General features: G+C 39.0%; 2 protein-coding genes across 5 annotated transcripts in view; both read right to left on the reverse strand.

Annotated features, from left to right (window-relative positions):
- LOC137600882 (intermembrane lipid transfer protein VPS13B-like) overlaps window positions 1-5,750 on the reverse strand; it is a 359,901-nt gene extending 354,151 nt beyond the window's left edge. For all 3 annotated transcript variants that reach the window (XM_068322736.1, XM_068322735.1, XM_068322737.1), the window contains exons 1-3: window positions 5,629-5,750; window positions 3,004-3,162; window positions 1,672-1,815 (exon numbers count right to left, since the gene is read on the reverse strand). In XM_068322736.1, the coding sequence (XP_068178837.1) occupies window positions 1,672-1,815; window positions 3,004-3,150 (291 nt within the window). In that variant the 5' untranslated portion in view covers window positions 3,151-3,162; window positions 5,629-5,750. The remainder of the gene's footprint in view (window positions 1-1,671; window positions 1,816-3,003; window positions 3,163-5,628) is intronic.
- Window positions 5,751-9,466: 3,716 nt separating this feature from the next.
- On the reverse strand, window positions 9,467-13,498 carry osr2 (odd-skipped related transciption factor 2). Of its 2 annotated transcripts, none has more exons than XM_068324293.1 (4): window positions 13,244-13,498; window positions 10,699-11,373; window positions 10,284-10,383; window positions 9,467-9,970 (listed from the first exon to the last, which is right to left on the reverse strand). In XM_068324293.1, exons 2-4 carry the CDS (start codon window positions 11,334-11,336, stop codon window positions 9,788-9,790), a joined length of 921 nt encoding a protein of 306 aa, XP_068180394.1. In that variant the 5' UTR covers window positions 11,337-11,373; window positions 13,244-13,498; the 3' UTR covers window positions 9,467-9,787. The 2 variants fall into 2 exon arrangements, with proteins under 2 accessions (XP_068180394.1, XP_068180395.1); XM_068324294.1 differs by having other exon boundaries at window positions 9,467-9,888; window positions 13,244-13,496.
- Window positions 13,499-14,062: the final 564 nt, after the last annotated feature.

Consider the following 14,062-nt stretch of genomic DNA (forward strand, 5'->3'; position numbering starts at 1 on the left):
CAGCTAAATGATGTGTGCTTCAGGGAGAGCTGTCATGGAGTATATTTTGCATACAACTTTGCCAAGCTCCTTGCATCCCTGAGAGAATCTGGACAAACATGGAACAGGGCCTGGTATTGTATATCAACAGGATATCTAACCTCTAGAGAAATATAATATTGTTTCTGTGGGCTGACCAAAATGAGAAACAACCACAGGCCTATCATTGCATTTAAACTTCCAACAATGTTGAAAGTGTAATAAAAATGAAATAAAGGTAATTTAAGTCACTAGGTTACACATACCTACAGCATGTAAGTAACATATTTGTAGCTGAGATCACAGTAGGCAGCCTCCTGCCTCCCACTCACACAGGAGAGAAGTGTAGTAGCTCATTTAAATTCCACATGCTAGAAGGACTTCTGTTGCAGGTCTGGCTTTGCTCCAAAGTGTGTCTCATGGGTGTGCGTATCACTGAATAATTTGTCCAAATGTCATTTGTAATTCCCAAAAAATCTTTTCTTAACTGGAAGCTTTTTAGAGAACATCTGCAGCAAATACTTGTTTTGAAACTACATGCATTACAGTACGACAGGTACTGGTACGTGATCTTAATCTGTGTATGAGGCATACAAAACAATTTTAAAGTTCTGTCAGACTGGAAACTTGATCCCATGAGCAGTAGCCACCTGCATGATATGATATTTACCATTATTTCTGGGTAGCTCTAGTTCATGTGTTACAAATCTTTTGCTGCAGTCTATATAATTAGGTGTAATTGACTTCCTTTGAAATGTGTTGCTTTTGGGACATCTGACCTTGAAAGTTCAACTTTCCCATTAAGAGGGCTAGCACTAACCAACACTTTTCATTTTATAAACAGCATGGGTGGCAAATGTGGTACCTAGCTAACTCTAGGAAGAAAAGAAAAAAAAAAAAATATATATATATATATATATATATATAAGTCAAATACGTTTAAGCCATGTCTATAAAGTTTTCACAGGTACCTTACAAAGTAAAATGTGAATTATATGGTTGAGCTCTGTTAGTTCTAAAGAAGCCTGTGATAACCTTTTCCAGCATCACAAATGAAGACTTATGTTCTCATAATGTTCTGAAATGAATTTTATTCAGTAGATACAAGTAGTATTTACTTAATAACCCATTATCACTCACTAGGGTTACATTTTTGTATTTTAAAAAGATGTTCATGACTTTGGAATTGTGCACTGTGTTGTTTAAAAGCAGGTCATACTTGTATTATTGTTTACAATAAACTGTGTATATACAAGTTTGCGATTTCATTTTTTAATAATGATATGTGTTTTTTAAAAAGGAGAAGATTTATAATTCCCAGGAAGCTGAAGAAAATACATGATAACAACTGTAACAGCAGTTACAAACTTTTAAACTTCAAAAACCTAGCAACGGCTGAAAATATAAATGATCATTTTGACTCAAAGTAATTTTACACAAAACCAATCATTATGGTGTGACTTTAACACAACAGCTCTACTTGCCAGGTTCAAACTAAAAAAGTTTGCAAAAAGCTATTATCAAGTTTATTGTGACTACTGAGAGAAAAAAACTAATTTTTTGCATGAAGATGAATTTCTCCTAAATATTGAGGAGATATGGTCAGCACTGCTTTTACCCTGTGGTGGAGTCCATGACGAAGAATGTACTAACCTGGGCTCCATCCTTCAGCTTGAGAATGCACTCCATGGTATTGATGGTGATGACCACGGGCTCCGAGCCCAGCTTGGTCCAGGGTACGTGGATACGCAGCTCATGGATGTGACCACTCATGAATGTAAAGGGCAGTTTCAGCTCCTAATAATATAAAAACATAAAAACGTGAAATCAAGATAGGATAGGATAAGAGGATATAAAAAACCACAGCTACAAATTATATACTGATCATACCTTTAGAAGAATAAGTCATACTTGTGCAGAGACAGACAAATGATTCTTCTGCATGTTAAACTACTTTGTGCAAGTCTCACTGAATAAGACCTAATAGACTTCTATTGCCTCCTAGGTCTAAATCGAAGCCAAAAAACAAATGACCAAATATTTTTGAGGGACAAATTTGACATTGGTTTACAGTATGTCTGCTGGATATCACTCAAAATGTTAACACTCAAACATCTTCCAATTAAGCTGACACCTGTCAGAGAGCCTTTTGTAGAGGAAAAGGGTAAATTAATTAATTTACTGGGTAAATTAAAAGTAATGAGACTAACGCGAAAGGAGGAAATTTGTCATTTTCTGATATAACCTTAAGAATTAAAATATTTACACAAGTCTCCTGTATTTTGTTTTTCTCTTCAGAAGCAGGCAGAACCCACTCAGGAGAAAAAAAAATCTTTTAACTCGTAACAGCCCAGTCATATCCAGGTATTAGCAATGTACATGAACTGTGTCAAATACTATTCCACAGAAAGACATCTGGGTAAGTACATCAAACTCAAGTAAAATATTTAGCTGGGTAGTATTGCTGTATTCTTCCATTCTAGTCCAGTCAAAAGACTGAGGCTACATCAAGGGGTCAACATGCCTTACTTTCAATCTTTTCATTTTAATCATCACATAGAATTCTTATGTAATAGTACATTCTGTAATATTAGCACTGTTACGTTTACGTTTCATTACTTCCTCCTGCTGACAAAACCCACATTTATTAAGTTTAGGGATCCTGAAACATGTCATGCTTGTGCACTAAACTACAAAAACCATGAGAAAACACAGACACAGATGGAATTTTAAGGACATACCAAATTAAACCATGTGGACCATGATATGAACATCAGAAAACACACTTGAGTTCACCTTTTCCCTAATTATTATATACTTACCATCGATTATAGCTGCTAGGCATTCCTGCTAACAATGCTAACACAAACACAACACTTATTGTAGGCTATTTAATTTGAAAATACATGTCTTCACGGGAAGTCCTATTCTGATTATGTTACAAAGAAGGTAAACAAAGTAGACAACACCTTCACCATACGGTACCTGTTCCAGAACATCCAGTTTGAGGTCCAACTTGCTGAGCACCACATCTCCTCCCCAGAGAGAGAGTTGCAGGTCAGATGGCTTCAGATTCTTAATATATTTGTTCACATAGCTCATCAGGAGTGGTGTGACATAGGACTCCAACATCTTGTCCCAGTCCTGCACACGGATCAAAGATTGCACAAAGCATTGTTATTTTACTTAAGATTACAATTAATTGTGCATTAATTACATAGTAAATCCCATTTCAAAATTATATCACGGAATTTTCTGAAAAACAAAACATCTCTGTTGAGGTCTTGCACAAAGAACAGATATTTTCATAACTTTGTGTCACACAGCACAGGTGGAATGAAGTACATCAACAATTCCCAATGCAGCAGCACTAAATTTTCCTCATTTTCAGTCATCTTCTTGACAACGAGACGATTGTAACTGGTTCGTCTTCATCCTGTTATCCGAAATAAAGGCTGCGTGTCATTTTGGAGCCAATCCCAACTGACTATGGAGGAGAGGCAGGGTACGCCCTGGACAAGTTGCCAGCTCATCACAGAACCACATTCAGACAAACAATCACACTCACATTCACGCCTATGGACAATTTAGTATGTCCTGTTCACTTTAGTTGCGTGTTTTTGGAGGGGGAAGGAAGCCTGTAGAGAACCCATGCAGACATGGGGAGAACAAGCAAACAGAAAGGCCCCAGGTGGAATCAAAACCAGGACCTTCTCATTGTGAGGCAACAGGGCTACCCACTGCAACACTCTACTGTGCGGTATACCATTTTAATTGATGCTATAACAAAACCACATAATTATCCTGGTTTGGAAAGTCATAACTGTTTGAAAATCCCCTACTATTGTTGGTAGTAGTCATTTTAATAGTAGTAATGTTACTACTAATAGTATTATTAAATATTATACACAGCATGAGACACAAAGGCCTGTAACCACTTTATTTGGGGAGAAAGAGACAGTGGCATGAACCATAGCCATACAGTGCCCTACGAGCAGCTTGTGGGGTACGGTGCCTTGCTCAAGGCTGAGGTGAACTGGCACCTCTCCAGTTACCAGCTCCATATTTTTTGGTCCATACTGGTCTTGAACCAGCCACCCTGCTAACTAGTCCCCAAGCCAAGACCTTGTGAACTAACCTAAGGAGTTTTTCAATTATTGTTAACACCTGCCTCATCATCAACAAATTGTCTTGTGGCGCTCCACATGATAAAGAACACAATTCATACATTAGTTGTGCAGGACATAAACCTCAAAATGTCCTAAAACTGTTCCAAAAAATGACCTCGACACTATATGGGCAAGATTCCTGCTTGCTCATGGAGACTAAAATCCCACAGGGCCAGTAATCCTAAAAACATTGTTTTATCACTACCTACTACTGTACATAAAAAATTTATTACCAACCAGACAATAATTTTATAAAGGCAGCATGTATGAAAATTTATGATGAAAAATGCTGGATTTGACCATAGCAGGTAAACATGGCGTTATCAATAGTGGTAATTACAGTTGCTTTTTGCTTTGGTCAAACGGGATGACAGTACTTCTGTATTTTGCTTCAGTTATTCTACATCAATATGACCATTGTGTCTCAAAAACTGCATCCTGCAGACAATAGTTCTTTTCTCTACCTTTGCTGCTTTGGTCCCAAAGATGACAGAAACTTTTTGTTTCTCTTCTTTCAGCTCAACCAAGTCATAAAAGTTCTGGTTTACTCTTGTTTCTACCAGGTGGCGTGGACTGAGTAACCCTGCTTTGCTGTGTCCCTTGTTAAGATGCTTATTAACATTAACATGTTAATCTTGTGGAAGGCAATTTCCTTTTAATTGTATTAAAAAGTTACCAGTAATCCATACATGTGGGCCAAAAACGTGGCTGCCAAATGCTCAGAAGGTGTCATATCAAACCAGGTAATTTTTTACACTTGTTTTGCAGTAGAAGTTGGTGGTTGTTCAGGTTCAAGAAAAGACACTGAAGACACTAAATATTGCAACTCTCCCATTAGGCTAAGCTCTCTTTATGTCTTATTTTACCTTACAGTCCTACTTTTTTTTTGTTTCAAAGAATTCTTCACTATTTGGTTTTCACACATGTCGCTATGTAGTCTTTGCTACATCCGGCTCTCACAACGTGCTGTATAAATACAATGACGTACTTATTCTTAAGGGTCGTAAATATATAAATGAGCATTAAAAACTAACTACATTCTAACGACAGAAAAGTCTTGACAGCTTTTTGAGATGCTGTTGTATATTTAACTTTTACCTTAATTTCACTTGTTCTTTTTAATTCTTCCAAGCTGAATTAGCCTGTTCTGAAAGTGTTTTTGCCTTTTAAGCATATGCTAACCAGTGAAGGTTAGCATATGGATACTCAACGCAGCTTGATTGGGTAAACGAAGCAGTGTCGTCCTATGTCGTAACAAATGTTATTCACTGTGAAGCAGACAATCAGAGGGGTTATATACGCTTTACTCTCTTTCTAGATACTGTAAACACAACACAGCAGCAAAGAAGCTAAGCTAGCTGATGTGGAGAAGTCCCTCTAATTTCGTTTCAGCCTGGCTAAAACGTATGAGCACAGGAAAACAATATAAAGCAATTCTTACTTGGCTCCTTCTTATATCGCGTTGTTATTGTTTGATGGAGGCTTTAATTATAACATTTTTCGAGCCCTGAATTGACGTTAGCCACATTTCTCAACAGCTTCGGTTCAACGTCATCAGTAAACACCAACGCGGCTTCCGTATGAATGGTGCTGCCTTCAGGACTGTGGGAAACTTGATTTTCACATTTACTGAACGAGCAAACAAATTTTTGTTACCAGAGACACTCGATAATTAATTTAAGATATGAATACAATGTGATTTTCAGAGAACTGCCGTTGAACACAGTTAAGAAGAAATCCATGAACAGGCTGAACAAGCGACAGGTGCGTACTGTCTCTTATTATTTTAAGTATGCTGCACCAGATACCGCAATGACAGCCAGTTTGAGTTTAAATAACATGGTTACACGTATTTCAAGTTTCGAAGTAACTTGTATTGCTTGTTAAAATGTTCCTCGCGATGCAGCGCCGATCCCTCTAAAATAAGGATTTACATAAACATCAGAAGACACCATTACGTCACATCTGTCACCCGACTCTGTACCTTATATGGTTGTAGACACTCACCTTCGCTGGGAGAGCAAAGAATTTCCAGGTAACCGGAAGTTACCGGCTGGGGTCCGAGCTTCCTTGTTTGAGGTGACTGAAATACTCTGAAACCATCATTAATACACTGCAGTCCCACTATAATCAGATTTCATTCAGATAAACAGAGATCTATGGAAAAGTCATGGGAAGGAGTAATGATAGATTAGGCTCAATAGACGCACATTTTTTTATGGACACACGAATCACTTATTCATATACATTTATTGTATATTTATTACATGTATTTATTGTTTATTCATGGTTCATTTATCACATGTATTTATTGTATTTATTGATAAGCATCTCGACTCCTAAATTTAAGGCTAAATTCCTTTATAGATTAATATTTTAATATTAACATGTGCAAATTGAGGCTCTCTTGAATTTACAGATGTGTTTGAATAATAAGTGAAAAAAAAACCTCTACAATTAAAATGGTTGACAGCTAATTAACAAATGAATATGTTGAAGCAAAATAATAAGAACGATAGAGGTCAACCTTATTTGTCTTTATCAATCAGTGTCTTGTGGTTTCAAATGCAAATGAGATTTGAAACAAAAAACGAGCAGATAAACAAGCTTGTCCAAAAGAAATGTAATGTCGGGGTGAAAACAAGGGTTAGGCCCTTTCCATAAGCAATCCACCGTGGACGCATCAGGGGTTTCTGCGGCCAAATGGTTCTTTGGCCTTATGTCAAATATGTATTTCTCAAGGCTTTACTTTCTGGTTTTGTCATTTGGTGCCACTGATTCAGGTTTATAGCTGTATGATATTTGCATGGGAGTGCACAGATACCTGCGACAAAGACAAGCGCTTTGGGAATACATACATTACATATACTGTAGAGAGTTTCATGTCTTTGCAGCTCATGATAATTCATGATTGTAGGGAATTTTTTTTTGCAGCGTCTGCTATTAAAACCCGTCACAGTTCGCTGAGGGTCATTCGGTGATCGGATCACGGCGGTGAGGCGCAGTGGGCCGCAGGCAGGGCAGCCTCTCCCCTGTCAGCCACAGCGCTTCCTGAGTACACAGTCCACGCTCGGTCACTGAAGAAGCTCCCCATGTGACTGTCCGCTCCGTGCCAGTTACGCTCTCCATTAAAATCATTACTGTAAGGTCAGTACATGGAGGGCTCTGAAGTTTCTTTGCTATCATGTTATCTTCTTCCTGTGACAAGACTGAGTCATGTTGTGCGGCCTGTCATTATGTCATGTCCACTCTGGTGAAAATGTTCCACCTTTAAGCCGCGCATAACAGTTGTATGTAGATAATGTGGCCCTAACAGATAAAGATTAGCATAGGGTTTGTTTTCTGTTGCATTTTTTGACACTCCATGATGATATTTCCATAGAGAAACCGATCAATTAGAGATGGAATAAACTTTGATCAGAAGTAAGGAAGTATCAGCTTCCCATCGTCAGTGTTCCAGAAATATATAGGGGGAAAAAACCTCATTCCAAAAAAAACGAGTTTTGTACTTTAAAATAGTGTTTGTGAAGGAACTACCTTGATGTATTTTGATATTGATATTGATGTATACATTTATATATTTTATTTCGGTTTATAAAATACCCCTTCATTATAATCAATATATACTTGTTTTCCTGTGCTTATATTCTATTATAATAATAGAATTCGGTGATGTTCCAGCATCAGTCTTCCAAAGTGTTAGAACATGTTTAATGGAACGAACTCATCCTCAAGAAAACGCAGATTTAAATCAATTCTGTCAAATTTTGACAAATAAGTAATTCCAAGTCAGGTAAAATTACTTTTCTCGCCGACTGTTTTTACATTATAGCTATTTCTTGCAAATCATTCATTATTTTGGGATATTTTCGGCGTTTTGCTTTTTTTTTCTACAATAATGCATGGATTTTTTTAACGATTATTAAGTAATAAAATTGTTCTTTTTTCGTAAATATGAGCTTGCTGTGGACGGTTTACGTTATGTTTCCTTTTAGAAAATCATTACGAATTGTCTGTGGTGCGTAATACACTGAAGACTGAAGTTAATGGCTTTCAGTAGCAATGATTTTCCTTTTAAATGTCCGCTTGTTATCCCTGCCACTCATCACAGACCTTCTTTTCGAGGCAATCAAACATAAACACTATTTTTTTCAAGTTATTAACAGCACTGTCGGGTTTTAAAACGGTTCCTATAGCGCCCATGGCTGGCTGGTAAAATCGTGAAACAACTGGCCTGAAGGCCATGAAAAAAAACGCTGGACGCGGGAAGAGGAGGAAGTGGAGGCAGAGGGTTGTCTTCACCGAATTATTAAAACAAGACAACACATCAGCTCCTGTCTCAGGCCAAAGCTCTGTTCGCTGATATCCAAGCACAGTGTGATCCTTTCAGTGGCCAAAGAAATATATATTTCTTTTCTTGGATTCCAGCCAGCCTTTCTCTATATTTACAGGAAGCCATCGGCCAAGTGTTTAATAAATGTTTCAACCACAGCCTATTCCGATTCCATAAACACACGTTAGTAAAAGTTTATTGTGCTGATGAATATTTTAATTTCTCATATTTCATTTTTTCAAATTATCCCTCAAGAGCCCCGAATGAAAAATCGAATAAAAATAAATAGCAAAATCGAGCGACACTCCATCTCCATTGAGGAGCACCGATTTTATTTTCATTTTGGATGCGCTGATTTAAATTTTGCAGGTTCATGTTGAATATTTCTGCATGAAAATTTTTTTTTTTAAATTTTACTATTTATTAGTCGCATCAGGGATGGTTTTAGGATCAACTCCCAAAATTTAATCCCAGACACATCGGCCAGCTGTCACCTGGTTAAACGGATCTTTTCGCATTAGTTCTTGTTTCGCAGGTCAGTTGTGATATCAGAGGTGATGTAGATAAAGACATGCGATGTGTCGCCTGATATACCAGTCAGTCACTGAGGGTCCACGTATGAAATACAGCAAAGAGTGCAGTTCAAAAATACATTATGCACTTTTTTCAATTCCTAATCAACTATTTCTCAAAAACAATCAATTAGGTATTTTAATCAACTTTCTGTGGAGAACACTTGTCCTGACAGACATTTCATGTTTTCTATCTGCCAAGTGACGAATGCAGCTCCACTGGGGAGAGAAAAAATTAAAAAGTCTGAGCTCATGCTGGCTGGCAGGAGACACACAGACATCAGTTGGATGGTCATAGTTTTACATATAAATTTCACTTTTCGGCTTTAAATCCGTGTCTGTTTCATGAAATAAAGACAAAGAAAATACAAATGTATAATGGAAATATTTATTTCTAAAATACATTTTAACATACTTTAAACTTATGACTGCTTCTTGACAACTGTATCATTTCAAGGTCAGAGAAGAAAATAAAAAGACATTATGTACATGGATGATATTTACAGGTGGTGTGAAAGCTGGACATGACTGTGGATCCGCTGCTGTCCCAGATGAGGTGCAACCAAATCCCATTCTGAAATGTGCTGCAGTAAACGTGTCCTGATTGGGAGATTGTCTTTGGACAAAAAAAATATATCACCGACATGTCATCCTGCGTTTTGTCCTTTGTTTGTTTGTTTTTTAATCTGTCCAGGCTAGTAGTCCTGATGTGGGCTGTGCGTCAAACTGTGCCGTCGCAAGTCACAGTTGCGCCGAAACACCTTTCCGCAGCGGCCACAGCTGTAGGGCTTGATGTCTGTATGGGTGAGAAGGTGAGTTTTCAGGTTACTTCTTTGATTAAAGGTTCTTCCGCATGTGGGGCATTTGTGGGGAGACTCCTGTTTAGATTTAAAGCAAGCAAAGGATTATTCCCTTTAATTGTATAGAACGTCTATCAATTGTATCTTTCAAACTAGATAATTCTACTATTGTGTGAATTAAAACGCACTCATTTACACAGAATTTTAGATAGATTTTATTTTCATCTTACAATTTTTAATTTGATAATTGGACAAAAGCAATCTCTTATTGAGACTTATTTTAATGTCCCCATGCAGATCGTGCATTACAGATAAATTCTGAATTCAGTCTTTGGTTCAGTGAGACTAAAATCATTCAAATCAAGGTGTGTCTATAATTTGTTTAACTTACCTGCATATGTAAGGTTTTATGGACGGCTAGAGTTCGAGATTGACAGAATCCCTTCCCACATTCTTGACATTTGAATGGTTTTTCCTTGGAGTGGATGTATCTAGAAAACAGAAATGTCACTTAATCAAATGGCTGATCATTTTCTGTAAGCTGTCACATACTACAGTCACAGGAAGAAAAATCTTAACTTGCAAATTCTCAAGATCGAACTGCATAAAAAAGGGCTGTAGCGCCCTCATGGAGAAAACTCTGGGAACAGGCCTGCCTGTACCCCGTGTCGTATCACAAATATATTTTCATTTCAATTCCTAAGAGTGATACACGCATTTCTGATTTTCCTCGTGGACGCAGACGATTGCTGAATCAGACCCTCATCCATCTGAGTCATTATCAATCTGATAAAATTCTGTGTTACCTGTGGTCTCTGAGATGATCCTGTCTTCTGAAGGCTTTGTGGCAAATATCACAGGTATAGGGTCGCTCGTCTGTGTGTGTCCTCTCGTGGATGAGGAGATTGTAGGACTTCGTGAAATGCCTGCCGCAGAACTTGCAAATAAATTCCTTTTTAGTCTTGGATGGGAGCCTGCCCCGGGTGGGCTTTCTGTCCGGGGACAGCTTGCTCAACTCAGAGATGGTTGCCAACTTCGCCAGATCCGCAGGTTTCGGTGGATCTTCCTGAGTGGCGGCGAGAGCCAGGTTGGCGAAGTCAAATCTCGGCCTGTCCTTATGCAGCGAGGGGACGCCGTGCGCAACGCCAGCTTGTTTTGGATGGAAGAGTTGCGCTGCAGCTGTGAAGGGTAAAGCTGGGAAGGGAATCCTGGGGTCCACCAGACCCTGGGCGGCTGCCATCTCAGTGATCGTCGACCTCAGTCCTTGGATGTGCGGGTAACCAAGAGTCCAGTGGTTCATGTGCATAGTTTGCACAGCGCTAAGGCCGTACAGTCCCTGCAGCTGGTCAGCGGGGAAAGTGTTGACGGCCTGCAGGAAGGAGTAGTTTGTAAGCTGGAGGGCCGGGTGTAGGGGGATCGGTGCATGCAGGGCTTTGCTCCCCATCTCGCCTCAGACGCCTGCAGAAGACACTGTGTGAACCCTGGAGAGAATAAAAAGGCACGAAACGATGAGTGTTGCGTGCAAATGCACAAATATCCACTGTGACTTCTTTTTTAAATGTTTGACAACGGTATATTTCACACACACGTTTTATTCTAATCTTACATCGTAATACTTATCTCAGGAAAAAATTGCGTTCAGATTTATAATCTGCAATAGTTAATATTTCTCAGAAATTACAGCAAAACAGTTGCATTTATTCTAACAACATATACAAGGTAATGGAGCTGATTGAGTAAATTAGGATGCCGCAACATTGTCCTAATAATTGCGTCACAGTACTCGTCGTTATTAGAAAAGTAACATAAATGCGGATTTTACGCAAACGCAAAACTGATTTTGTCCCTTAAAAACAGAGATGAACTTCGAAGCAATTAAAACGTAAAAGTCAGGACAGCTGTACTTCATTGACTTTGGTATAAATCGACCCATATATCATCAATTAACGCTGTAAATTAAACAGAAATATCGTTAAGAATAAATCATTAAATCTAATGCGCGTCATTAGAGAAAACACTCTGTTGTTTATGCCAGCTGGAACTATTTTTTCACGATGCAAAACAAGTGTTCTGTATGTAGATTTGAAGACGTCACTACATTTGCAAACATCATATTTGTTATTAAGCGAGCACAAGTCACAGGAAAATGCAGAAAAACTGAGAACCATCCATATGGCCTGAACGTTTGCTTTTAAAAAAAATTTTTTTTATGGGTAATTAATTTCATAGAAGAAATGTTTCCCTAATGTGTCACATTTATTCTGTTCGGGGGTTTTTTTTTTAGTGTAAAAGGTTCTTTTTTTCTCGGACGACTGTCCCATATAACTTCTTGGTATAACCTACTTTTTCCACAGAACGGTTTTGCGCTAATTGGAAGCAGGGACGACTTTTCTCCACGGTGTAGGACAAATAAGGTGAGCTGACAGTGCAAAAAATTAGAGGACCTGGCTCAATGACACAAGTTATGTTTTCCCACACAGAAAAGTCCACGGTGTTAGTCCAAGACTCCGGATGGTGAAAGCGGGACTGGCAGAAAGCCAGGTTTGCAACGGCGATCTGGCCTTTAGATCTGCAGGTGAATGATATTAGAAATAACCCTGGGTTTAGATCGCAGAATTGTATTTTCGGCTGATTTTACAAATCGCACTCTCACCTGAAATCTGTCGAATCTGAATGTTTTTGGAGATTACCTCATTATTCACACGTTGCGAGTGAAAGCCCTGCGGGAAAGGCCATCATCGGACTGATTGCTTTATTTGGAGGCTGGTACATTAGTTTACACTCCTTTACACTCACTTGATCATTGTGCTCTCCTGTGTCGACGGACGGGATATAGAGTTAAATGTAGTTTTGCACAGGTGCAACATAAGACACGATGCACGCACTTGTTCTTTCCCACAACTTCGTTCATCCTGTTCTCTCAATAACCTTTGGACTTCTTTTCCACTTAGACGATAGCCTATGTGCCGTGTCGTGTTGTTAAAATCCCTGTTCACGGTTATTTTTATGGCATTAGGTTTGAATTTGTCAAGTTGTGACAAGGATTTTGCAAAGTGAAGGGCCACTGCTTCTTTCACCAGTTATGCTGAGAGGACAGAGACCAGTGATGTTGAAAGTTGACGAACTATGACCTCAAGCTGGCGATTATGGCCAAGCAATAATCACTTTTGGGACAAATTTGACTTGCGTTTGTTTGTTTTGAGTGTGATTGAAAGTTAACTTTTTGCTGTCAGATCGCTTTTGATTAAACGTGGAATTTTCTTCAAATTTAAATTTGAAAGGAGTGAGTTAAGTAAGGTTGGTTCCCTTCCTGCAGAAGACTGACACATGCCCTGTCCATCGGAATCTTACCCCAATAATTAGCTGCCAACGGTCTTGCGGTGTGTCAGTAATCCACAGTGACTATAGACGCGACGAGCTCCAATAAAGCGCCGCTAAAAGTTTCCCAAGTTCCAAGTCCATGAAACTTTCATGTAGCCATGCAGTCAGCTGTGATGTATGGGATCGCTGCAGAGATGTGACAAGTTGAGAAAAGTTGTTGAAAGAAGCGAAGAAGTTTGGAGGAGAGACAACAACAGCGTCCCGTCCGGAGCTGGGTCTGGAAGTGTGCGTAATGGGCACCGGTCTTTCACTTTTCTGGGCTCATCGCTCAGCCCGCCCCCCGACACGCCTCCACCCCTCTCCTCTATCATTAACTCCAATGTTCCTCCTCTGTTTATTTGTGTTTGGATAGCAACTAGGGCTCCAGACCATAGAGAAGCGTGTTCGGTTCAACCTGCCTCTGACACCTCTCATATACCACACAGCCAAGGCTGATACCTTCTTTTGGAGACTTGATTGGAAGTGCAGGAGGAAACCCTGATCGCTTTTTTCCCTCCAGCTCCACACAGTTGAAAACGTGCTTTCGGATGCTCCAGCAGCTTACAAGATTTTTTTTCTCCAAACCATAAAGACCCCATTTGCGAAAATGGAGGGCACATGCAAGAGCCACCACATGAAATCGTTTTATTTCTTTGTGGTAAGAGTAAAAAAAAGTCATGAGGTTTGTGACAGAAACAACAATATCCTGAGATCCACAGCAGAGGGAACAAATACAACTATTAACGCCGTGTATTCTTGTGACAATCAGCTGCCTTTATTCCCTTCAGCGCTTCTCCGTTTGACAGAATG

The sequence above is a fragment of the Antennarius striatus genome, chromosome 9 (genome assembly GCF_040054535.1).
Source record: "Antennarius striatus isolate MH-2024 chromosome 9, ASM4005453v1, whole genome shotgun sequence".
NCBI classification, from domain to species: domain Eukaryota; kingdom Metazoa; phylum Chordata; class Actinopteri; order Lophiiformes; family Antennariidae; genus Antennarius; species Antennarius striatus.